Consider the following 25,148-nt stretch of genomic DNA (forward strand, 5'->3'; position numbering starts at 1 on the left):
AGTGTATTTTTAGTGAATGGATATGTAATGCTCAGCAACTCCTTCTTGGGATGAGACAGCAGAGAAACAGTCTCTGTCTCTATTAAGGCTTTTCATACTTTATAGGAACAGAAACACATTTTTTTTGCCCTTTTGGGGAAGTGAAGGAGGATCGAAAAGGAAGGTCTTTCAATTGCGAGTGTCAGCATGCAGTCATCAAAGGAAGGGCTCATATTCTTTCTCCCTCCTCTCAAAAATGCTCTGTCCATATTTTGTTTAAAGTTGGTGGGGAGCAAAGGCTCTCCCTGAAGAACAGCAGGCTGAAACCATCCCCCCGTTGGCCAATGACTGGTGAGCATCTGTATGCTAAAAAATGATGGCAATACAGAATATCTCCACCTTGTAAAATGCTCTCTAGTTTATTTGTTGCACAGTTTTTCACACACTTAGTACAATGGTAGTTTTTTCAGGTGCCCACATTCAGTGGAGTCTAGCCATCAGCAGGCTTGAAGATAGGTTTATAAATGAGACTGAAGAGCAGATATGACATTACCACTACTCCGAAAAGCGCAGATCTCCTGTGCTTGTTGTTCACACGTTCTTAACTTTTTGTAGTAAAACAAACGAATGGGAGATTTCCCTCGAAGCTTCAAATCAACCTCTTTATCGTTTTCTGCATGGCTACTGAATAGCTTTAAGCTCTGCATAGTTGCTGACTGTAGATGTGGTACCTAGCATGCACAGATAACTTACTTTGCACGAGTGAGTACACAAGATGTATATATTTGTAAATGTTACGTCACATAATGCAGTAGCATATAAACACTGTATGTTGCAAGGGCAAAGGGTTACCTCACATTTTGTGTATCTGTAATGGAATGAAGCATTTTGCCAACCCACCTTACCAACTGAAACATGTTCAAAGCAATTACTCAAAAAGCAGCCTGTAGTTTAGTAAAGGAGGCTAATACGTTGTATGCATGATTTTGTGTTGCTTCACACTTTCAGGAGTACGAAACACGCTTGTAAAACTTGTAACATATTTTGTGTTCCCTCAAAAATAATACAGGTCTGTTCTCTTTTACTACATATGTAAACTAGAGCTGACCTAGTATACGAGCAGCGATGTTCTTTCCATGTAGATTGGCAGGTAATTGCTTCTAATTTCAACAAAGCTGCAGGTTACATGTGAGAGGCTTGCTTTGATGCGGGGCTAATCTTAAATGCACAGAATAGGCACCTGCTCGTGGGGTGGTGCTGGCCAGGGATCATGCTCTCTGCTCAGCCCTCAGTGCATGGCACTGTAGTAAATGTGTGGTATTTATGGTAAGTGAATCATGGTAAGACAGCGTGAATTATACTTGGTGAACGCGAACAGTGGAGTCTACAAACATGGGGGTTGGGATTGTGCAGCGCTTGTTGTTTAAACAATTATGCTGTAGAGGTGTCATTCCTGTCAAGAGAAAGATTTAGAGTGGTAAAATACAGAAAAAAAGTAAATGAAGAAATCTACTCTCAATTCTAAATCCATGGAAATATGACCCTTTTCCTTTCACTAACCAGAAGAAAGCACCTTATAACTCCTTAGGAGAGAATCTTAAAAGTGGACAACTTCTGTAGGTAGGAACCTGATTTTTTAGTTGGTATGAAGTAAGCAGCTGTTCCTCTTAATATCTAACTGTTTTGGGGTGTCTACTGCTCCTTGAAATGCTTAGCTTTTATTTTTACATCAGTAAAACCTTGCTTACTGTGTTCATCCCCCAGAGACACACTTAAAATGATTAGGGATGTCAGAGAGAAGGAGAAAAGCATCACTTAATGGTTGGCAGTGATTAGCCTTTGCAAGTAGGAGGATCTTCTGCTTAGAGGATGACAACAGAAGGAAGGCTAGGTAATTAAAAACACATTGGGATTCAGCTTGTCATGTGTGTTGCACAAGTGTCTCCCACGTGTCAGGATTGTTCTACGTGGAAAAGGTCTAAGCAAGGTTTTGGAAACAAATGTTTGCAGTCATCGCTGAGGAGTCTGAAATGGGGCATGAAGCTGAAGGTGGATGTAGCTAGGCTGCACTCATCCTATCTCCATGTGGCAAGTGCGTGTTGAGTTTATGCGAGATTCTCAACATTTTTATGCTTGCTCTTTACAATTTTGTTTGAGTCAGTCAAGTCTTGTAAGAATTGGAGAGGAAAAGTGGCAGCGAAGTACTCAAGGACATGTTTTTTTTTTCACCACAGTTGTTTAGGCTTCCCTTGTGCTCACAGACCAAGTCTGAAAATCAGACTGCCAGTCGTTTTGTGTTTATGAAACAGCTTCTTTATTTTCTTTGTTTTCAATGCAGACCGAGAATCCCCTTGCCATGTGAAGCTGTTGCGATCTCAGAAGGTTGTTTACATCAGCTGTGGAGAGGAACACACAGCAGTCCTGACAAAGGTAAAGATGCTGACCTGGGAACCCTGGCTGCTGTCTTGCCTGCTGGTGGTTTCACAGTAGTTTCCCGGGTAATGGTAATAAAGAACAGATTGACTTACTGTATTCCTTCTGACCTCAGTAAAAGAAACTTAAGTGGAAAGTATAGCCTGATTATTTATTCTGAGATTTATTGCCAACATGATCCTGTACTGGTTTTGAAGATGATGATGTTAATAAGCCATGGCAATGACAACTCAGGTGAAGTGCTTAAAGAAACGAGCTTTGAGCAAAAAAAATGTAACATGCACATCCAAAGGGGTGAAAATAGTGTTTTGTTGGAAAACAGAGTGATATTGTGCGTCGGAGTAAGATGGAAGCCAAAATGAATGAGTGTTTAAATGAAACAGTCACTCAGCATTTACAAAAGGTTTACAGTTCCAAACCTACTGCTTCCAAGTTGTGTATAACTCAGTGAACAGAGGAGAGGGCTAGGATTTGAAAGATAACTTCTCAGTTCTTACCTTGCCTCTGCTACTTCATAGCTGTTGCTTCCTGTTTTGGTGCCTCAGTGTCTTCCACTGTAAAATGAATTAAATAGCTGACTTTGGGATTCCTGTGGGAAAAACACCATTGTAGAAAACTAGTTCTGTAGAAGCTCACGTTCAAAGAAAAAAGTCACAGTGTTTTTGATCAGCAGCTGACAGAGGTGTGTGTAAAGTATTGACTACTCAGACATGTTTAAACCCTGTGGGATTTCAGACTCATCTGGTGATTGTGGAGGGAAGCTTCTGTAATGTAGATATACCTAAAGATAATTCTGATCATTTCTGATAGATGGCAAGGTAGCTTATTTGGAAGCTGCGTTAGCAGAACATAAGTTTCTTTTCTGAATCCTTTGGAAATCCCCAGCAATCTCTGCCTAAGCTTGGGCTCACACTGAAACTGGAGTCAGATGCTGCTGGGTTATGGGTCCCTAAATGGAGACTATGCTGTTTGATTTGCTAACAGAGTGGAGGGGTGTTCACGTTCGGTGCAGGTTCCTGTGGGCAACTGGGACATGACTCCATGAATGACGAAGTGAACCCCCGAAGAGTTCTTGAGCTAATGGGCAGTGAAGTATCCCAGATTGCTTGTGGAAGGTAAGTCCTGTGTGCAGTCAGAAATTTTCTCTGGTAGAGGTTAATGCTGATACTGAGATAGAGGGAATAGTCCCGCTTCTGCATTCTCTGTGTCAAAACTGAAGTAAGTTTAAATTTTATTTTCCATGAGAATTTTAAGACCCTCTAAAGGAGATTGGTTTTTAATTGGGGCTGAACCTTGTGCTGGAACCTGTAAAAGATACTTTTCCATCTTAATAATTCAGCAAGAGTTCAGAGCAGCAGCCCGTTTGGTCACAAGTTTCCAGCCTCTTGCATGAAAAGGGAGTTAGTAACACTAGTGGTGTGTTGTTGGCTTTTGATATGTACAGGCTTAGCAAATGACTAAGCTAACACTGTGAACCTGATACCAACGCAGTGCTGGCACAAGCTGCTCTTTGTAACTTCCACCTAAAGAGCTCCATCCCATAAACTGGTGCCATCAGGTGGCAAAAACTGAGCATTGGTGCTCGTTTAAAGATGCTGCTTGGCACCAGTATCTGACCTTGGGAGAGGAGACTAAGTTTTAGACTGCCTTTGCTTTGTTGGTTTGGTTTCATTATTATTTTTCTGTTTTGTTTTTGTTAGTTTGACTTTTGTTTGTTGTTGGTTTTGTTGGTTTTAGTGATTTATTTTTTTTTCTCGTGGTGTGGATTTTCTTTTTATTATTAAACAAGGCTCAAACTTTATACCCATCTCTTACAGACATCACACTTTAGCCTTTGTGCCTTCTTCAGGATTGATCTATGCATTTGGCTGTGGAACAAGAGGCCAGCTGGGAACGGGGCACACTTGCAATGTTAAGTGCCCCTCTCCCGTCAAGGGTCACTGGGCAGCTCATAATGGGCAGCTCTCAGGGAAACCTGGTATGTACTATGCACGATTTGGACATAAATAATTTTATTTCACCTGTGGCTGTCTAAAGACATCTTAACATTGTTCCATTAAATTTCTGGAAATAGCAAAAGAATCCCCAAATGCACTGTGGAAATTACTGGGTGACCTTTTGCTCTCTCTGTTAATGTCTGCCATCTCCCTTTCTCTTTTTATGGCAAAGCTCAGCATTTGGCAATCTTGAGACTTCAGAAATTGTACTAATAGTGAGTTCTGAAGGTTTTGTTTTCTCTTTAAAGCCCCTACTGCAGTTTAAAAATGACAACTGTTCCTTCCTGCCAGACCCTGTGTACTTCTCAAGAGAGTGCTACAGTGCTTGAGTTCCAGCTGATTTCAGCCTGGCCTTCAAAGGATCCAGGTGCTCCTTGTAGCTGTACAGGCAGTGCGAATGTGGGGGAGAAAGCACGGTAGGGACTTGCATTCATCAACCTCTAACATAACTGTGTCTTTCTTCAACAGATGCCTGTAAATATCACATTGTTAAACATATCTTCTCTGGAGGAGACCAAACATTTGTGCTTTGCTCCAAATACGAGGTAAACCAAATGAAATATCTTTTCAAGTCTGCTCCTCTGTCCCAGCCTTCACAAGGCATCTTTTGTTATTACTAGAATCTTTTGAAATTGAAGTGTTGCTTTGGAGTCCATTCTGCCACACAAACCCTGCCAGCTATGACTGTTCTACAACTCTTGAGGAGTGGCTGAAAGTTGCCTTCCTTTAGAGGCGCATCCAAGCCTTTGGAATGATCCTGATTTCAGTTAGATCAGCAGGGAGGGCAGTCCAGTCTTTGCATATCGGAAGCAAGGGGCTGCTTTCCACCTGTGGCACTGGGGTCTGCATGATTAGTGTGTAGGGCCATGAACCACATACACTGGGATTTTTTCAAGCTGTGTGGGATAGAGGGCTCAGTGCTAATTTGGTTTTTCTGATTCTGTCTTCTTTTTTCTTTCAGTAAGTGTTTGACATACACTTATGAGTCATGGAAATAGTTCTAGAATTAATGTACTAAGCCTGTAGTTATGTGGGACAGTATTTAGGAGGGAAATGATATTTTGATTTTTTTTATTTTCCTCTTTTTTAAAATGATCTAGACCATACCTCTTCATGCTTTTGGACTTCTTATTAGTGCCACTACTTCCTAACCAAACCTTTTCAGAGACCACATTAAGGAAGCTATCACTTGTATATTAAAATAGAGATTATGGATAGGTAGGAATTGTTTTACAAGCCTTGTCTTTGCTGAAATCTGTATCTTCTCACAGAATTCCTTGCCTGCTGATGATTTCCGGACCATAAATGAAACACGTTACACCTGTTTAATAAATGATGAAACTATAGATGTCTGGAGGCAAAAGCTTTTAGAAAAGAACAGTTCTAATTCTGTCAAGTAGGTATTGTGGCACTGGACAAGCCTTTTGTTGAAAGTTCTATTGAAATAATTTTGTTGGCTTCCGTGCCATGCTTTCACTTGAAATTTAGCAACCTTTTCAAGTGTGGTTCTTGGTCGTTTCCAAGGGGAGGACAGTTGCCAGTCACAAAGCTGCCAGGTGAGAGCTTCTGAGCAAAACCAGAGGAACCTGAGACTGCCTCAGCATTGCAGATGGTGGGTGGGAAACGGATTCTAAAGTTGTCTTTCATTGTGTGCTTAGAGTTCATGTAAAGCAGCAAGAACTTGTGAACAGACTCATTAAGTTCCTTCTTGCCATGAGAAGGGCAGCATAGGTGAAAAAGAGGCACTGCTAACACTCCTTTCAAAGAGGGACATTACATGACCCTGAGTGAACTTCTTACCCTCTGTGCCTCTGAAGGGATGGCCCTGATATTGTTTCCCATAGAAGGAAGGGAAGAGAGCTGAAGAGATTTGTTGGGACATCCACTCTTAACCTGTATCTCTGTTTTCTTTTGTCTTCTTGCTGCAAACAGTAGTGTTGTCCAGATACTATCCTCAGCTGCCTGCTGGAATGGAAGCTTCTTGGAGAAGAAGTAAGTGACAAACTTCCAGAAGTATGGCTTTCCCTTGAGGCAGACTGGAGTCCCTTTACTTCACTCACTGCTGCAGTGGGATTTGATTTTTTTGATCAGACGGGAGACAGGGGCAGAGGGTGTCCCCTAAAGAGGTGGGTGGTCAGACCTGGGTAAGGAAGGCAAATGGTCTAAGAAAGTGCATGGTGAGTGTACTATAAGGCACAGATTTCTTGGGAGTTGTCACAATTGTAATTTTTCCGTACAAAATGAGTATCATCATCTTTAAAAGAGAAGGCTAGGAATATGACATTAAGGGAAATGAGTTGTGCCAGGTATTTGAATAGTCTCTTACCCATCTGATTTAACTGGTGGGGGCTGGTGCATGTGGAAGTAGACTTCAGCACAGGCTGCTCTTGAAAATACACTTGGGGCAGCATGGAAGCACTTTTCTACTGGGTGACATCCTGCTTACAAAAGGAGGAATTTCAAATGGGTGTAACCAACAAAAAGTGGTGATAAGCATGTGGTATAGTGGCTGAGTCAAAGGCTGTGGGTTGGGAGGGCTTGTGTTGGCTGTGTGTAAATACTGACGAGGTAACAGCGTAAGATGAGGAGGAGGAGAAATTTTTATGATGATGTGATGAATAAATGACCTGTAACTAGGTGAAGAAAACCTCAGTTACTCTGAGTAATCTTTGCATAATATATTCCAACACCAACTTAAAAAGAAAACAATTTACTCATTATTTCTTGTGTTTTTCTGCTTGCCCAATGGTTTCTAGTCTTAGGGTTGTGACAGAACAGCATGTTATTTCATCAGGAGAGTTGCATCATGTTAGTTTAAAACATTCGCCGACGTATCCAAGTTGTTGAGTCACTTTAAATAGTCTCACATCTCCTTTGGATGTGGAAATGAGTGGAATTTATGACTTCATCACCCCAATGCAGTTGTTCTTCCACTTTAGTGATGCCCTGGCAAGTGCAGGACTTAACTTTTACAGAAAATATTTGGCCAAAGGAATGATAAATTCTGAAGCCTCGCTGAGGTGAGGCTGCATTTAACTGTACCTTTACAAGTCTTACCTCACGGTGCACTTGATGGAAACACCCCAGTACATCCCCCTGGTATCCTAACGCCGTATGGGCCTGTTTGCAATGCAGCACTGTGGTGCACAGGATCAGATGGAAGAGCAGCTTCTCTGTGGCTTTGTGCCTGAGCCTGCCTCAGTACTGCTTTTGCACAGCACAGCCTGAAGTGCTCTGTACCACAGTGTGTCTTGGGGGAGCTATTTCCAGCCCGGTGCCTGTGCTGTGATGGAAATAGCCATTCTACTACAACAGGCTATGTTTAGCTTGCTGTGTTGTTGTAGTCACACCATCAAACTTGACAAATGCATCCCCTCTTTAATAGCTACCTCTTCCTTCAAAGCATCTAATACAGCGCTGTCTTGGATGAGTAGTGGCAGACTTGGGAAAACCCTTGAGGTCAATGGAATTGTAGCAATGACCTTTTTTTACTGGCAACTGCAAGGGTTTATGTGCTGCTGTACTGCAGACGCTGGTGGGGAGAGCCTCTGCTATAGATGTTCATCACGCTCTTGATGCTCAGCTTAGTAACTCACCTGCTGGACTGGACATTCGGTGTTGCCAGGGCTGGCTGTAGGACTACTGTCTTCCACAGGCTTGCCTTCATTATCCCTCTTACACAAGTAGCCTGAGCAAATTAAAGCCTTTCAAGCACAGCAACAAGGATAGCATGTTTGTTATAAGTAAAGACCATGCGAAGGCTGTCCTCAACTGTGTTGTGTTTTGACTGTGGTGGTTGTTTAGCTTTAAAAAGTTTTGAGAGAGGAATTGCCAAAAAAGTTACTACTCTGAATATCTTAATTTTTTCTTTCGAAAACACACGTCTGATGTCCTCTTGTGTGACAGTTTCTTTTCTTATTGGGTATAGTGGAGCAGATTTAACTGTAACAGTCTCGTGTGTGAAGACAACACAGAGGACCCTGGTGCATATGATAGGTACCAGGTAGTTTGTTTTTTTTAAGCAGTCCGAGCTGTCTAGGCAGGCTCTTAAGTCAATGAAAGAGTCCTGGGGAAACCAAAGACTTTGAATCCCAACCCTAACCAAGGCCCAGAGGAATTTAGAAGGGAGAATTGTTTTTACCAAGAAGACTCCAACTTCTGCCTTATTTCTGGTCTTACGAATTCCCTAGGGGTCACGTCAACACACGGGTAATGGTGTCTCTTCCTTAAACTTATGCCTGTCTGTCTGTGGTTTCTTTTTTAAAGAATCGATGAACATTTTAAAACCAGTCCAAAGATCCCAGGGATTGATCTAAACTCCACCAGAGTGCTGTTTGAGAAGCTGATGAACTCTCAGCACTCCATTCTCCTAGACCAGGTAATGCACTTCTGGGGTTTTGGGTATTCAGAGGGGAAATTAAGGCTTTGTTCCTCTCTAACATGCAAGTACCAGCAGCATTTTTGGGGAAGGGTTGTATTGCAAATCTAAAGGCCAGACACTTCATGGTATCAGTGGATACTTCTCCACTGACCTGGGCTGATGCTGACATTCTCAGAATGTATCTATAAGACTAGTTTTTAAATGGCACTTAATACTTGAATGTCTGTTGAAATTAATTCTGAGTATGTTATACTTGTAAATAATTACTGTGTATCTGTCAGGAGTTGAGTACTTTATGGTTGCATAATTTATTCTAACTTAGAAAATTTCTTTCAGAAGTGCAGAGCTGTGGTATAAAAGCATATATGTCCCCCCTGCCACTTTCAGCTATAATATTTATAGCTTTGGTTTTTTTTTACTCTGGGTTTGACTTTTAAAACAGGGTTTGACCATTTCATCAGTTCTTAAATATCATCCACATTGTAGGTGCCCTATCACCAGAGTAAGTTGTCTTTTTTTCTTTTTCTCTAGATACTCAAGAGCTTTGAAAGCTTTTTGATTCCTCAGCTGTCCAGCTCTCCACCAGATGTTGAGGCAATGAGGATCTATCTGATTCTCCCTGAATTCCCACCCTTCCAAGACTCCAAGTATTATATCTCTCTAACGCTTCCTCTAGCAATGGCTATTCTGCGTCTGGATACCAACCCCAGCAAAGTTCTTGGTAAGAGTCTGTCATTTGGGTTCCGTGTTGCTCTCAGCATCCCACTGGGACACAAAGTATTGCCTTTAGGATTTTTTGGTCACATATTCGTGTTGGGTCTTCTGTTACAATGGCAGCAGTTGGGTATAATTTGTGATAAGTGTTGTTATGAATCAGTCTCCTCTAAAAAGCATCTGGGAAACAATACAACTCTAGGAATCATCCCCCTCAAAAGCCTCTATTCCCGTGTAAAAGAATTAGATTTTGAATTTTAAACATGGACTCTGAGGATATTAAGAATGTGTCATGCAGGTAAGAGATGGGGAGTTAGTTACAATAATGTAAAGCATATAAAATTTATGGTGGTGTAGATCATAAATCAGAAAGAAAATTCAGGTTTAAGAATTGTTTTAATTTAGAAGTAAAATATTGTTTCAAAGAACACTTACTAGGGAGGCTAATCTAGTTTATCTAGTTCACCTGTATTCATGATCTTATTTTCTTAAATTTAATCAGATACTGTTCACTTTAGAATATTCTTTCTGTATAAGGTAAATAAAAGAATATTCTAAATATAGCATAAGTTATTTTGTCCTTTATAAGATGTGGGAAAACATGTCTTGGTGTGTTGATGGTCTGTGATCAAGCTGAACAGTAAACTCTTCTCCCACTTCTGAGTCTTTTAATTTCTAACAGAACATATGCTGCTTAATGATTGTTATTTATGTTTGTTGAGCTGTTACTGTTCCTGTTAGCTTACTATATTTCTTAAGGCTGCCTTGTAGTGAATCTCATCATGTAAAATACTTGTGATGCGTTCAGACCTCCAGAAGTAGAAATAAGGAAGTTTTTTGAAAGAGTCTTCAGGTGTATTCCTCTATTTTCAGCTGGAACCTCTTATTTAGGGATTACTCTGTCCTTTAATTCAGGTTTATATTGATGTTCTCTGCTTTCCAGATAACTGGTGGTCTCAAGTGTGCCCAAGATATTTCCTCAGGCTAGTGGACCTGTATAAAGGTGCAGTGGTTTACCTCCTCAGTGGAAGGAAGACGCTGTTGATTCCAGTCCTGTTCAGCAGCTACATTACAGCTGCTCTCAGACTCCTGGAGAAACTCCATAAGGTAAGGGGAAGGCCTGGGCATGTGTCAGCTCAAGATGATGCAGTCTTGTCTGCCCTTTGCCACTTGCCAGGGGCACAGTGGTCATGGGCTCTGGCTTGTAAGCTGTGTCACTGTCCACCAAGATGCCACTTAGGAAGGACGTTGGTGGTTTTCCTGAATCCAAGGTACTTGAAGACTGCTTAGGCCTGTCTCAAACACTAGAAATATAAAGAGTGCTGCTGCTGAGCCACCAGACTGTGTGCACTGTGGCATCATAAATACCTGTCTCCTGGTGGTCTCTGCTACTACTGTGTTGTTGCTGGGGAGTCTCTGTGAGGAGGAGAGGGAGGTAAAATGAGTCAGAAAGAGGTTTATCTTGATTCTTCTTGGTTTGTACTAAAATATAAGAGACCATGTGTTTTTGCAAGACTTTCTGCATCTTTTCTTTGCAAGCTGCTATAATTGATTTTATGAAAGCAAGTCTGCATGTTCTGAGAAAAGTGCTGAATATATCCATACATTAAAAACCATCTGTTTTCTTCACTAGGTAAATCAGAAGGTTAAACATGTGGAATATGATAAGTTTTATATCCCTGAGATTTCCAGCTTGGTGGACATTCAGGAGGATTATCTCATGTGGTTCTTGCAACAGGCTGGAATGGTAAGAGGTTTTATGCATAGTCATGATATAGCTGTCCATGTTTGTGTCTCTGGTTGTAGATCTGTATTTTTTATATCCTTAATGAGAGTGTAATCGATTCAGTATCGGTCCATCTATACATTAAGTCTCTCAGATTTGAGTACTCGGTGGCTTGACAAAATTGACTTTAAAATAAGGCTGTCAGAAGAGCTGGAGCTAAACAATATTTAATAACGCTTGCAACAGTCTCTGTGATTACTTGTGTGAATTTCATTCAATCCTTGCACAAGGGGATTAATTCGGTCACTGGATCCTTTTAATGTTATCGAGACCTCAGGAGCCAAGTCCTGTATTCTAAAATTATAATTTTTACCCTTTACTTCTGCTGTTTAGGCAGGTATTGTGAATAATGTAGCCAGTGATCTTAAAATGTTGCTCTGTAAGAGGAGGCAGTGGCGTTCTGGCTAGGGGACTGAACCAAGCCTCAAGAGATGTGGGTTCTATTCCTGGCTCTTCCAGTAACCTGCTGGGTGATCTTGGGTAAGACCCTTCACCTCTTTTATGTCTCACTTTCCCATCTGTAAGAAAGGAGATAACTAAACCGAGGGCTTGAATATGCTGTGTGGGAACCCAGTGAGATTATTTAATTATAGCAAGGAAAGGAATCCCAAGTGTGAAAAAAAACCACCAAAAAACATCTGCCAAGAGATGCTGCAAGACTAAAACCTGACTGTAGCAATAATTTTTGTGTGTGTTTTTATGGATTTTCTAAATGTTGTGTGTGCTGCTTCCCCCCACCCCCTGCTTTCCGTCATTTAAGTAGTGCTGCTGTGTGCTTACTTTAAGTGAGCAGAACAATGAAATACTGACTCAAATTTATGTAAGTGATAGTTAAAAAGAGTTAAAAATGTATTGATGTGGCTAATGATGAGTAACTTGCATTGCAGGGGTGTTCTTGTACTGCCATGTTGTTGGCCCTATTGTCTCTCCTATTGTTTCATATGTTTTCTGCCTTGGGGGTATTTTTTTTTTGGTTTTCTTCCTAAGAGTAAGTTTCACCTATGGCAGGCTAACATAGGCTTCTATGCCAGTTAGTCCTCTTAGTAACATTTGATGTTCATATTTTGTGTTAGACTTGTGCATTTTCTGGAGACAGAGTTCCCATACTTTTCTTTAAGAGCAAAGAAAATGGTTTGTTGGTCGCAGAGGAGAAAAATTTACTTTGAGTCACCTTTGAATAAATCCATCACAAAAAAAACACCAAAAAAAGGAGTAAAAGATTTTCATATTTCTCTTTTTCTTTCACAGAAAGTAAGACCATCTATCATGCAGGTAAGAAAATTGTTTTTCATTACTCTTATTTAGAGAAGTGTTCTGAAAGCTGTAGGGTAGGTAGGAACCAATCTGCCTGCCTTTCTTGCAGGATGCTGTGACCCTCTGCTCTTATCCTTTCATCTTTGATGCTCAGGCTAAGACCAAGATGTTACAGACAGATGCAGAACTACAGATGCAGGTAATCAGTCTCCCAATTTTCCTGCCACATTTCTTTCTCTGCCTTTTGCAGTGGTGCCTGCCTGGAAAGGGTGCCAGGTGGGAGTTGGTGTGTGCATCACATTGTTTCCATAACACAGGAGAGCGTAGTAACTGGAAAACCTCTTTTCCCTGGATGTTGCAAAGGCAGTGCTTGGTGTCTTTTCACTTCGAAATGTTTGGCAACATCAGAACTGCCAGATGTGCACATGGTGGAAATTTAAACTGTAGAGAGAAGGAGTAATTATGTATTTATGATAGTCCAAGGATAAGAAATAAGGTGAGGTCTCTATTAGAGGAGCTGTAAGACTGAAGAATTAGACGAACTTTCTGGCAAGTGGACACTTTTTCAAGTTTCTGCCTAATGCAGGAGTGGTTGTTACTTCTAACAACGAAGTGAGTGTTGAAGACCAGCTCCTGATGCTGCTTGTGGTTGCAAGCAGGAGCTGTTGTCAGCAGCGCAGCCCACCCCCCTGTTTGCAGTGAGGGGCACAGACCTGAGGCCCTCCAGGAGTGTGTTGACAGGAGGTGTTCAGCTCCAGCACCCTTACCCTGTAGGTGGCAGCCAAGCCAGCTCACAGCCAGGCTGTGACAAGGGCAGCTGGCCTCTGTGCCAGTGTAGATGTCCCAACACCCGGCATTGCTCACGCAGGGACCTCTTGAGAGAGGCAAAGCATTGGGCACTGACCCTTCATCCAGTGCGGCTGCATCTGGGACTAGTCCCACCCTTTGTGAAAGGAGTTTGCTGAGGTCCTTGGTTGTCAGACTCCTTTGGGGTAGAAAACTCACCACAGTTACTTGTGGCCATGGTACTGGTTCCAGGTAATAACCATCTCTTAGCTCTTCAATGGCTGCTTGGGCACGTAGCCTGCAACAAGGCAGAAGAGGCTCAGCCTATGCTCAGATGCTGCAGGCACCTTCTCCTGCTTTCATTCTTCTGCTTGCATATGCTTTCAGCTGCCCAGTTTGTGAGCAGTGCACTGTTGAGAGGAGGGTATCAACCTCATCTTGGCAGAAGAGCAGACTGGTAAAGGTTGTGCTGCCTCCTGAGACAGGATCTTTAGGAAGGCAACCAGTTAGAGAAACCAGTAGTGCTGTGAGTGCTGAATGGAGGAAGCCGGGTTTCCAGTAGATTTCTGTCTCAGGTTTCAGTGACTTTGAAAATGAATTTTCAAATGTGAATTTACCATTTACCATGGACACTGCATGAAAAGAAGTATATTATGTGTGGCCAAAACTTTGCCTGGACTTTATGCCTTGACCAACTCCAGAAAATCTGTGTGGATGAGGGCTTTGAATTGTATATGGTGGGTTCCCTGGTGCCTTGCCAGATGCAGTTGTCAGCTGGCTCCTTGCTTGTTGTATTTGTAGCACTGCTTTCCCCCATGGACTCTCTGACTCTTATCAGGGTGTGTTCACACTTAGTTTCTGGAGTCAGTAAGAGCATGAATAAAGCTTCTTACCACCCATGTACCTAATGTAAAAAAAAATAACATTCAAGAGTTTGATCTCTTTGTTATTCCAACGTGGTGAATTGATCAGTGGACTGAAAACATGTTGGAATGGGAAATGGTGGGGGAGCAGGTAGGCATACAGGCACACACACTTGTGCAGAGTGAGCATGTGATTCTTGAACTGCAGGGAAACCAGAATAAAAGTGCAACGCAGAAGGGAACACCAGGCATATATTTGTTAACTGTTTTCCATTCACAGGAAGAAAGAAGTTGAGCAGTGGCTGGTTTTCTCCTCTCTTTTATTTACAGGTTGCAATAAATGGTGCAAATTTGCAGAATGTCTTCATGCTTCTCACGTTGGAGCCTCTGCTGGCCAGAAGCCCTTTCCTGGTACTTCATGTTCGCAGGAGTAACTTAGTTGGTGATGCTCTAAGGGAGTTGAGCATCCATTCAGACATTGATTTGAAAAAGCCTCTTAAAGTAAGTTTTCCCCATGTCTTTAGCACCCTCTCACCCAACAAACATCTCTGCAGCCTTTCAACCATTCACATTACCACTTCACCAGTGTACAGTAACTGCTGTGTAGGTATAGCACACAGGAACACTTGATCTAATCCAGGCAAAGTTAGAGTGTTGTTTGTTTTTTTTTTTTTTCTGACTCCTGGGGTATCTTGGCGGGGGCAGCTTACAAGGTGGCAAGCAGAGCGTTTACTCTCTTCTCCCAGTATATCTAGTGTACAAGGGCCAGGGGAGGAAACATTTCTATGATATTCAGTCTCTGTTTTGCCCTTCTGCAGGCTATTTACAATAGGACATGTTTTGTCTCTGAGAGATTGCTACAGAGTTCAGTAGCTGCTCTCATGTTGCTGCTTTGGTTATTGGGACAACAGGTGGTTATTTATGATTTGCATGAGGAGTTAAACACTTTCAAAATATCTGATTTGCCACCCGCCGTTGCCTTTCTGTCCCTGCAAGCAGAGCACTGAAACGAGCTCCCAGGTTGCAGTGGGTTTGGGCACTTCGGACAAATTGCTTTGCGTGGCTTCCAATTAGAAAGATGTCTGATTCACTCAGTTTCAGCTCTGCATCCCAGTTGCTGACCTGCTTTTTCTACAGGTCATCTTTGATGGTGAGGAAGCTGTTGACGCCGGGGGAGTGACAAAGGAATTTTTCCTCCTGCTTTTAAAAGAACTCCTCAACCCTATCTATGGCATGTTTACTTACTACCCAGAGTCAAACCTGCTGTGGTTCTCAGACACGGTAAGCCCTTGCCCTCTGTACATGCAGGTTGAAATATTATGCTGCATTTAAATGACAAGGCAGTTAGTGGCAAACTGTGGGAAAGAAATTATCTTCCTCTTGTTTTCCGCCCACGATACAATGTGAACTCTATTTTCAGTTAGTGTAAATAGGTCCATTAACTTTAGTAGAATGGCAGGGGTTGTGCCTGTTAAGGAGTTGGCTCTTTCTCTTTATTCTTATCCCATAATAAAACTCGTATTAAGGGTCAGATGACAGTTAATAGAACTCTTGTTATCATGAATGTGACTGTCATGTGCTGTTGTACAGAACGAGAGGTTTAGGTGGCAATGGCATTAGAATTCTGTGCCTCCCTTGCTGTTCACATAAGTGCAACCAATCCACTTAGTCATGCATCACTATCGCCTTCAGGATCTAAGCTTGTTATGGCTTTATGTGAGGAAGCTCTTAAACAGCAAAAAACATGGTTTGTACTGGAAGGTGATTTGTTTTGGGGCAGTTTGGACTGCAAGATCTCTATGTGTCAGACAGCATTATGCTGGAGATGGTAGTTTCTGTCCTTTTCCTTCACCTTCCTAGGTAGCAAGATGGGAAATGATGTTGTCAGTCTTCCCCTAAGTTGTAGCTGCCCTGGTGGGGTTCTTTTTAATTTATTAATTATATCTTACAAGGAAGGAAATTGAGCAGCCACTCCTCATGTTAGTGCTACAAAACAAGTCTTTTGACACTAAGAACAGTGACAGTGCAAGCACTGAAAATGAGTCACATACTTGGAACATTTAACAAACATAGGCAGCCAGTCTGTGACTGACATACCAGTGTGAGAGTAAATATGTGAAGAAATGAAGAAATGAAAAGTATGACAACACCTGGGCTGGTATCTTTACCTGAGTGGCACTGTGGTTATGGAAAAACTTTTAATTTTAAATAGGACGTGCGATAGGGAGAGAGTTGTTGTTAGTGTCTAAATGCAGAGATATTTAAAAAAGGAAATAAAAGGCAGATAAGGTGGAAAGCTGCTGTTGCTGTTTCCACAGCTAACCATGGCTTACAAAAGTACTTGAACGTGGTTTCCAAATCTTTATTTCTGTGCCACATGCCAGCAAGGAATTCACAACAACACTGGGACCTGATGGGAACTGTCTGATTTTGTCCCAGTTGGAAAAGCAGAGGCTGTCTTCTTAGTGCATGGAGGAAAGGGTACTGTGCATTGCACCAGTGTGTCTCATCAGGATTTCTCTGTGTGGTTTTGCAGTGTTTTGTAGAACACAACTGGTTTCACTTGATTGGCATCATATGTGGTCTTGCAATATACAATTTCACAGTGGTAGACCTTCACTTTCCCTTGGCTCTGTACAAAAAACTCTTGAACGTGAAGCCCTGCCTAGAGGATTTGAAGGAGCTATCCCCTACGGAAGGAAGGTATGAAAAACAAAATTTGCAGCTTTTCTGGGAAGGGAGACCGTCCAGCTGAGAACAAGAAATGCCATACTAGGTAAAAGCTGGTCAATAAAACACCTCCTGATCCTTTTGAGTGACTGGTTAATTTGGGGGACTGAATTTCATGTAGGACTTCTCTCCCACAGGCTGTTGGATCCACCCGCTTAGTCTCCCATCCTCCAGACCCCCTGAAACTGGGTATCAACACAGCCAAAAGATACCTAGCACACCCCTTTGAGAACAGGGGTGGTTGCATGCATGATCCCAGATCACAGCCTCAGCCTTTCCCTCAAGCCAGCAGGCTTGGGTTAGATCTGTGGTGTGTCTCGTGATGTAGCCCCGGCTGGGAACTGTTTGTAATGTTGTGAATCATCCCATCCCTGAGCCAGTGTAGCTGTGACCTGCTCCCATGCCAGGAAGAAGTTGAATAGAGTGAAAGAATTACTTTTTCTAAATGGTGTATTAAATCTTTCTGCCTAATTGCATGGGGATATTGGTTCTCTCTGAGACTGAGAAGTCAAGACCCCACTATCTGACTACTGTCTTAGTTTTTTTCTTCTGAATTGCCATCTGATTTGTCTGCACCAAGGGACAACTGTATTTACAGTAATGGGATAAAATGCCAGGGAAGACAGCAGTAGGTTTTTGAGGGATAGGAGAGTATTTTTTACCTGATGGTATATACTTTTATATGAGAGTATTTTTTACATACAGATATAATCCACCACTCTCTCTTCTTCCACTCTCTCAGACCTTTGTGTGGTGATGACAAAACTAGAACTTAAGGACTAGAAACACATTCCAGTTTAAGGTGATCCATGTACTAGGTAGGCATGGACTGTATTGATAATTTCCATGGATTGGCATTTATCCTGCTTCCAACAAAAACATCTCTTTATTTGAGGTATATTTCTTTCCTACCACTTGGGGTGACTCAGATTCTTTCTCTTGCAATCTTGTTACCCAGATGTATGATGCTGTTTACTTCTCCTGAATTTGTTTTCCCTGTTAGACATATGGCTTTTTAAATATCTGATCTTTTTTTTTTTCTCATTTCTTTCCTGACCTGTTGTGTAGGAGTCTTCAGCAACTTTTAGATTACCCTGGGGAAGATGTGGAAGAGACATTCTGTTTGAATTTTACAGTAAGACACATTTAATATATCAATTCTATGATTATGGTACAGTTGAAGCCTGTCTATTTATTCATGTACTTGCCTATAGCACATACCCCTTGTTAATGCTAAAATGTTCTTTGCTGCCAGCCTCCCTTGTTCTTTTGTATGTGGTCCTAAAAAGTGAGGTAGTAAGTAGATTAAGCAGAGTGGTTTTTAAAATAACTGTGTTGTCACTGTGATATGTGTCTTAAATAGCAGTGGCTAACTTCTCATGCTAGACAGTGAGAGGTAATTCCAAAATCCTCCTTGAAAATAGAGGTTAGGTTTTGACATCACTAGGTCAGTTCATGAAATGCTAACGCAATTTAGAATTTCCCTTGCTGTCCTAATACTAATATTTTTCTTTTTAACTTCAAAGTTTGTAGTGTGTGTACTTGGCCAGACTTTCTTAGGAACAAAATGCTGGAGGCTGTTGCTAAGAGACTTGCTGAGGTAGTCAGCTTTCCTGCAGCAGTAAAAGGATTTTCTTTAATAGCTAGTAATCTAGATGGAACAGTTTCTATTACAGAGTAGAGATTCCCTGAAATTAAGAGTTCAATATTGATAAACTTCATAATATCAGATACAGCCCTCAACACGAGCAGACATTTAGAACCTCTCAGAGAGAAATGGCATTGTTGTTTTCAGGATATGTTCTCTTCTGACTTGGGCAGAGTAAGGCCATCCATGTTTCAATGTCTTAGCTTCAAAGTCCTATTGCTCTAACAGGTTGTGAGTGATGGGTTCATCAGCTTGAGTGGGGCTTTTGACTCTCTGTCCAGGACCTGCCCTGGGGTAAAAACAAGGTACATGAAACTGCTACTCACTGTGAAGAACCTTGCTGAGCTAGGAGAGTTGTGTTCATATCCTTGTTTCATAAATGAGAGCACATAAACTCTCTTAGATCAGACTTATCTCTGGAGTGAGTCAGACCTGCTTCTGACTGTCTCCTGCAAAACAGAGCTGTAATTTTGATGAGGTAATGAAGCCACAGTGATGATAATGCAAATTGTGTAAAAAAGGATACCTTTGAAGTAACACAAGAGACTTTTCTCCATTTTCTTTTTTGCACAAAAGGGCATTCTTACTCTCTTTCTTGCATTGTGTATTGCATAGTATATAAAGACGTACAGATATATCTGCTAAACCTTTGACATGAATAAAATAACAGATATCTCAAACCTTACATTAATAACTCATCTTGCATGTCAAAACCAGAGCCTGTTTTGTGAATGGCAACTTGAAAATTGACCCTTTTTCAATTTTTTCAGGTAACCAGTTAATGTACAAAACATAGGTTTGTAGTGGTGCCATCCCAGGTGAGGCAAAAGCAGGAAGATGTCTGTGGTCATGTCATTTTCCAGTGAGAGCAGATGAATTAAACTACTGAGTTTGTGTTATAAAAACGGAGTCCTTTTTATTGCCAGATTTTGTGGGCTTAGTTAAAAATCAGGTTTTTAGTTACCAATCTCTTGGTTTTTTTTTTTTCACAGGAAGTATATATAAAAGAATAATTTTTTACTTCCTTTCTGAGTCCATATTTAGACTTAATAGCAGTCCTACAGCAAATATAAGTGATGGAAGGTAGGTGTGCTACACAGAGCAGGGAAAAGAAGTTTCTGCATATACAGTTTTCTCTGGCCTACCCTTTACATGCCAGTCATCAGCTATGAAAGAAAACTCTGTATCTTACTCTAGGCATGTGCCCTGGAAAGAACTTCTGGTAAAACTGATTTCCTGGTTTTGTATAGATCTGCAGGGAAAGCTATGGTGTGACAGAGCAGAAGAACCTGATTGAAGATGGAGATAAAATTCTGGTGCAGAAGGACAATAGGTAAGCGGGGTGTGTGTGTGGGGGTGGACTCATACTTGTGGTGTATTCAGGTGCAGTGCCACAGAAAACTTATCTGAGGTGAAATTCAGGAGAGAATTAGAAGTCACTGCAAATAAATTCTAAGACCAGTTGTTCGAAAGTTACCAGGCATTTAGTGGCACTTGAACAAAAAGCAACTTTTCCATCATCTTTCCTCCCATGTTTGGAAAATGTCCCTCACACTTTTGGACCAACATCTTCCCTATAAAAGGCCTTCATGTAGACCCTTGGAGGTTTTCCCATTTAAAGCAGAGATTGCAGTACGGTTTTGGCCCTTGAAGGTTAACATCCCTGATGGCTCAGACAGGAACTGTGCATGACCAACAAAACTGAATCCGGCAAACTTGTTTATACTCTTAATTCTGGAGCCGGAAACACTTTCCCTTGAGTACACCCTGACCACCATCCCTGATTACAGCCATTAGGACCTACTGTACTTGGATTCCTTTCCGTTTGACTGAACACCCCAGAGTTATTACTAGCACAGCTACCATTTCCCCCCCTTTTTTGCTTTCCAGCTGCTGAACTATTTTCTTCTCATAATCCTGTAATGGGATTTCTATAAATGCCATTATTACTTGAAGCACTGTTCAGATTCTTACTCTGCTGGCAAAACATTGTGATCCAGTGACTACTCAGCAGCATGGGTAGGGGCTTGTGCTAGGATTGCTGAAGACTTTGCTGGCAAGCCTGGAGATGAAGTAATTTCCTATTAATCTGATTATTTGAAAGGGTTCTGATTCCATCTAAAGCCATTGCTGTAACAAAAGCTTTGTCTGTGTTACCTCCTTACCTACCTTACTACTGCCCAACGTGGTGCAATGACACAGCTAAATAGCTGCCTCCATGCAAAGCCTACAGGGAGATGGAGCTGCGTAATTCTGTCTCCTTGCAAGGAGAGGATGGTAAACAGAGGAGAGTTTCATTTACCCTTGCAACAGTGAAGGAAAGATGAAAATGGCAGTGATAGTACCCTTTAGGTGTTTAAGCTGGGCACATACACTCAAGAGAAAACCAGCCAATTTTCTACTCTATGCCATACAGTAGAAAGAAACAAAGCTTTTAGCTGAACAAGTGTTTGGGAAGAGCACCCAGGTTAGCTCCTGCAACTGTTTATTAAGTCAGGATGGGAAACATGAGAAAAAAATCCTTAAGGAGAAAGACTAGTGTGTAGCTCCATCAGCTTAACATTCCAAAATTCAATTGCTTCATCTTGACTGGAGTTTTGAACTCAAGCTAACCTCTAAATCCAAGTCTAGACATGGCTGTCAGTTTACCTTACAGTGCCTAATGACTTCCTCCACTTTACATTTAGAGGCCAGGGACCAATTTGCTGTCCCCGTGGCCTGAATAGTTTGCCATGTGCACGTCTCCGGGCACTGCCCTTCCAGTGTGAGGGAAGTTCATTGGGAACTGAAGAACGCACAGGATTGCTTTCACTGAAAAATACCAAGTGGGAAATACCTGCGTTTTCCCTCTCTACTTTGGAGTTCATAAAATGTTCTTGAAAAAGGGTTCGTGACCGTAACAGCCGGAGAGGTATTAAGCAGCAGTTAAGTGCTTAATCAGCTTGGATTTCCCTAATGCTCAGGTGACTATTGGGAAAATTACAGTAAAACAAATGCACTGGAAAATAACTCCTCCTTTGCTTTATGATTTCCTATTCCAAGTTTCCATTTTTGTCAGTCTTCTTCTTTATATCTTCTTTACTTTTTCACCCATCCCTTGCTGCTCTTGCATAGTGTATGTGTTGAGAATTCCTCCACCAAAAGGCCAAAATATTTCTTTCAGTTGTGACCTCCTCAGCTAGAGGCTGAGGTATTGGACTCTATGCTGTTCTCCAATCTGCTTGTCCTTTGAGTGCAGGTGGGAGCTGCTCTTAAACATCAGGCAAAAATGATGCCTCCACACACAGTGATTTTACATCCCAGTTTACCACGTTGTCTGGTGCACTATTCAGGTGTTAAAAAAAATCAATCATGGGAAATATTTTAAGTCACTGCACAAATGAAATTCTTGCGTTGCGCTCAGTGCTTTGGGAATAGGAACAGGAGAGTAGAATGAAGCTGTTTGTGTAACCTCCCAACAAAGTCCAGAGACTGCCACAAGTTTCTTGCCAGTGACTACAGAATGTTGTCTTTAATGCTGTTCTAGGGAACCCTTGAAGGAAACCAGGGTTGTCATTCTGACAGGAATCATTCTCTTTGCCGTGGTACCCGAAGAGCATAAGCCATATATTTATTTAAGCAGAGTGCAAAGGCTGAAGAGGAGGTTTCTGTGCTTTCTTAGACTATTTGCTTGCTCTGTTATGAGGGGTGGTGATTTCTTTTGGTAAGATTCTTTGGGGAGGGAATTGGCAGTTTCAGATGCAGACTTCAGAGCAGGATTTCCTCAGTCTGTCCCTGGACTACAGCTTTGGCTTTTAAAGTGGTGAACCACTGGTGAGACTCACTAGGGACTGAGTCAGCAGGAGCTGCCTCTGAGAACTCACTAAACTAGGCTCTTGGTTTTGGAAGTGGTAGTCTGCTGGGCACCGTCTGTTCCTTCTCCCCAGCAGAGCTCTTGCTCGCAGCTGGCCTGTCAGGGTGAGGTCATGGTGGGTGGGCACAGACCTCTCAGCTGAGTAGCCCTGGACACCTGCGGGCTGAGAAGATCTGTAGGTTATTTCCTGGACTTCCTAAACGGAACGTTGCAGGAGCGGGGCCAGGGGGTGAAAATGTTCATTTGGTAACTGCATCCTGCTGTTTGCTTAACGCAGCCCCTGTGCCAGTCGTGAGTCCCATGGGGAAGAGGGTTCCGTTCCTGAGGCCTCCCCAGTGCTTGCTGTCACTCGCTTTGTGGGCAACTGCATGGAAGGCCATTGGGTGGGTTTAGTGGTAGTACAGAACCTGGGCTGCTGAGGAATAAGCAGACACGTGGTGGTAATTGCTGCTGAATACTTTGTCCGTGTTGCAGTGACTTGGTGAAAGGAGGGCAGTGGGTTGAACTCGTTGGAGACTCAGGTTTGCAAAACACATTACAGGCAGAAACAGGAAAACTTAGTGGTGCTGCTGGCATACAATACAACTTTGGCATACAATTAAAAGTGCTTTGCTTTGCCTGCTTTCTCTCAATGAAATAGGGAAGAATTTGTTGAAGCCTACGTAAATTACATCTTCAACCTCTCCATCCATGAGTGGTACACGGCCTTTTCTACTGGCTTCCTGAAAGTATGTGGTGGGAAAGTCCTGGAACTCTTCCAGCCTACAGAGCTCAGGGCCATGATAGTTGGAAACAGTAACTACAACTGGGAGGAACTGGAGGAGGTAAAGCTTCCCTCTTGTATTTTTTTTTTCTTTTTCTCAAGTACCAGGATTGTGCAGTTGCATGAGGTAGGCATTAGCCTGTGTCATGAGATGTGATAAGTCATAGAACTTTTTTTTTTTCTTTCTTTATCTGCCTTTTTTTTTTCTTTTTTTTTCTTAATACTCCTTATACACCTTGCTGTCATTCACATGAAAAGTTTCTTACTGGGGTGTCTTGCTACTGATAAAGCTCAGGGAGGAAATTCAGGGTGAGAAAGGATGGGGAGAAGGAGTTCATCTGCTGTTTTTAGGGGTGAAACCTAAGACTGAAGGGAAGACACAAAGTCAGGGTCTTCACCTGCAGTGAAACTTGGTTGCACAAGGGCAAAAAGTGCATAGCCAAGGGTTCAAAGGGGAATCTGGGCACCAAGTAAGGGCTGTTGTATCCTCTCAAAATGCATGGATGAGCAAGTTACTCACTCTGTCTCAGCCTCAACAGTAAAAGTGGCTGTGCAGTGCAGAACATGTGATCCTGTTCATGAGTTCAGCCTGTGAACAGGCAGTCGAGGATTTCTTTTGACACCTGTAATGAGCTGAAGAGTAGAAGCCTTTTATCTGCCTTCCTCCCATTGCTAGGAGAACCCTTGCTGGGTCTTTGAGCCATGCTGTTGCCCAGCACCCATCCTGGGTTCTGTTTCAAAACTAATCTGATGTCAGATTGACATCAGATACTAGAAAAGATGAGGTGAGGGTTCTGCTTAGCCTTTGCTTTCTACTGCCAGCTGAAATGATGTGATGTTTTGGTTTTTAATAGAGTGCTGTCTATAAGGGAGACTACACTGCCACACACCCAACTGTGAGAATGTTTTGGGAGACCTTTCATGCATTTCCTTTGGAAAAGAAGAAGAAATTTCTCTGTAAGTATCTTGCAGTGGTGCAGACTGTCTTCTGAAGACTCAGGTGGGAGTGTCTGCAGAGTTTCATTGCATTAAGTGCTAGAGGGTGATCCAGCGAGAATGGCTATCTCCTGAGTTATCTGCTAGTCAGATCTGTTTTCTCCCCTCTGTTGTGTTGGGTTTTTTTCTTTATTTTTTGTTCATTTTTTACCCTCAGAATCACTGGGTGTGATACCTGCAGAGCAGGATCCAGTGCAGTCTCTCACTAGGTACTGGCGAGTTCCACTAATATCAGGTGAACCTCATCCCTATGGGGGTGCAGAACACAGGCACAGTTACCCAGAGAGTAACAGTGGCACCTCCATCCTTGGAAATGCTCAAAAGCTGGGCACAGTCCTGGGCAGCTGGCTCTAGGTGGCCTGCTTGAGCAGAAGGGTTGGCCCAGAGGACCTCCAGAGATCCCTTCAGCCTCAACCACTGTGATTCTGTGACTGCTGGAAAGATAAAGGCCAGCATTTTTGTGTGAGGCGCTTTTTTTTCCTCCAAAGCAACAATCAGTCAGCTCAGTTGTTCTGTACGTTTGAGTTGGAAAAGCGGCTCAGCCGAAGTGTGCAGGCTGAAGTCAGCAGCTGTAGAGAGGGTCCCAGGAGTCTTGGTGCACAGCAGAGGCTTTAGTGGGTAACTCCCCCCATGCCCTCCCCAAAACACCATTGCAGGGACGGTGCACAAGAGTCACACTCAGGGGCAGAGTGATTGTGGTGGGGAGCAGCAAGGAGGAGTCCCCCCCCGATCCTGGCATCCAAGGTGTTGTGCTTGGGATGGGTGGCAGGGTGGGGAGGGTGGCTGGGGCTCCCTCTCCCCCTGCCATGGGCATCAGGCAGCTTGGCTTTGCTCCTTTTAACCCCTCCAGGCATGAGAGGGAGCTTTCAAGGGAAGGGTGTGTTGTGGGCTGCTTGATTTACACATTTGTGCACCCAGCACCGACCCTGCTCTCCTGCAGCTCTGCGAACCGGCGGTGCCCTGCA

At 42.5% G+C, this 25,148-nt stretch overlaps 1 protein-coding gene across 4 annotated transcripts in view; it reads left to right on the plus strand.

The window, feature by feature from the left end:
• The window catches only part of HERC3 (HECT and RLD domain containing E3 ubiquitin protein ligase 3), a 48,864-nt gene that overhangs the window by 21,789 nt on the left and 1,927 nt on the right, over window positions 1–25,148 (plus strand). Inside the window, exons 6-24 of one of the 4 annotated variants that reach the window (XR_003572147.1) lie at window positions 2,318–2,409; window positions 3,397–3,527; window positions 4,230–4,390; window positions 4,878–4,954; window positions 5,681–5,805; window positions 6,342–6,401; window positions 8,676–8,787; window positions 9,322–9,511; window positions 10,448–10,611; window positions 11,138–11,251; window positions 12,539–12,562; window positions 12,654–12,743; window positions 14,524–14,694; window positions 15,331–15,474; window positions 16,730–16,896; window positions 17,992–18,058; window positions 19,564–19,654; window positions 19,822–19,904; window positions 23,065–23,097. Coding sequence is in view for 1 of the 4 variants with exons in the window: in XM_027892156.1 (XP_027747957.1) it covers window positions 2,318–2,409; window positions 3,397–3,527; window positions 4,230–4,390; window positions 4,878–4,954; window positions 5,681–5,805; window positions 6,342–6,401; window positions 8,676–8,787; window positions 9,322–9,511; window positions 10,448–10,611; window positions 11,138–11,251; window positions 12,539–12,562; window positions 12,654–12,743; window positions 14,524–14,694; window positions 15,331–15,474; window positions 16,730–16,896; window positions 17,992–18,058; window positions 19,822–19,904; window positions 23,065–23,248; window positions 24,042–24,144 (2,259 nt within the window). In the remaining 3 variants the exon portion in view is untranslated. Of the gene's footprint in view, window positions 1–2,317; window positions 2,410–3,396; window positions 3,528–4,229; window positions 4,391–4,877; window positions 4,955–5,680; window positions 5,806–6,341; window positions 6,402–8,675; window positions 8,788–9,321; window positions 9,512–10,447; window positions 10,612–11,137; window positions 11,252–11,623; window positions 11,771–12,538; window positions 12,563–12,653; window positions 12,744–14,523; window positions 14,695–15,330; window positions 15,475–16,729; window positions 16,897–17,991; window positions 18,059–19,563; window positions 19,655–19,821; window positions 19,905–23,064; window positions 23,249–24,041; window positions 24,145–25,148 lie in introns of those variants that run through there. The other 3 variants (XM_027892156.1, XR_003572148.1, XR_003572149.1) reach the window with 3 other exon arrangements.

The sequence above is a fragment of the Empidonax traillii genome, unplaced genomic scaffold, assembly GCF_003031625.1.
Source record: "Empidonax traillii isolate 1590-97213 ecotype Southwest subspecies unplaced genomic scaffold, ASM303162v1 scaffold340:size591717, whole genome shotgun sequence".
Lineage (NCBI taxonomy): Eukaryota > Metazoa > Chordata > Aves > Passeriformes > Tyrannidae > Empidonax > Empidonax traillii.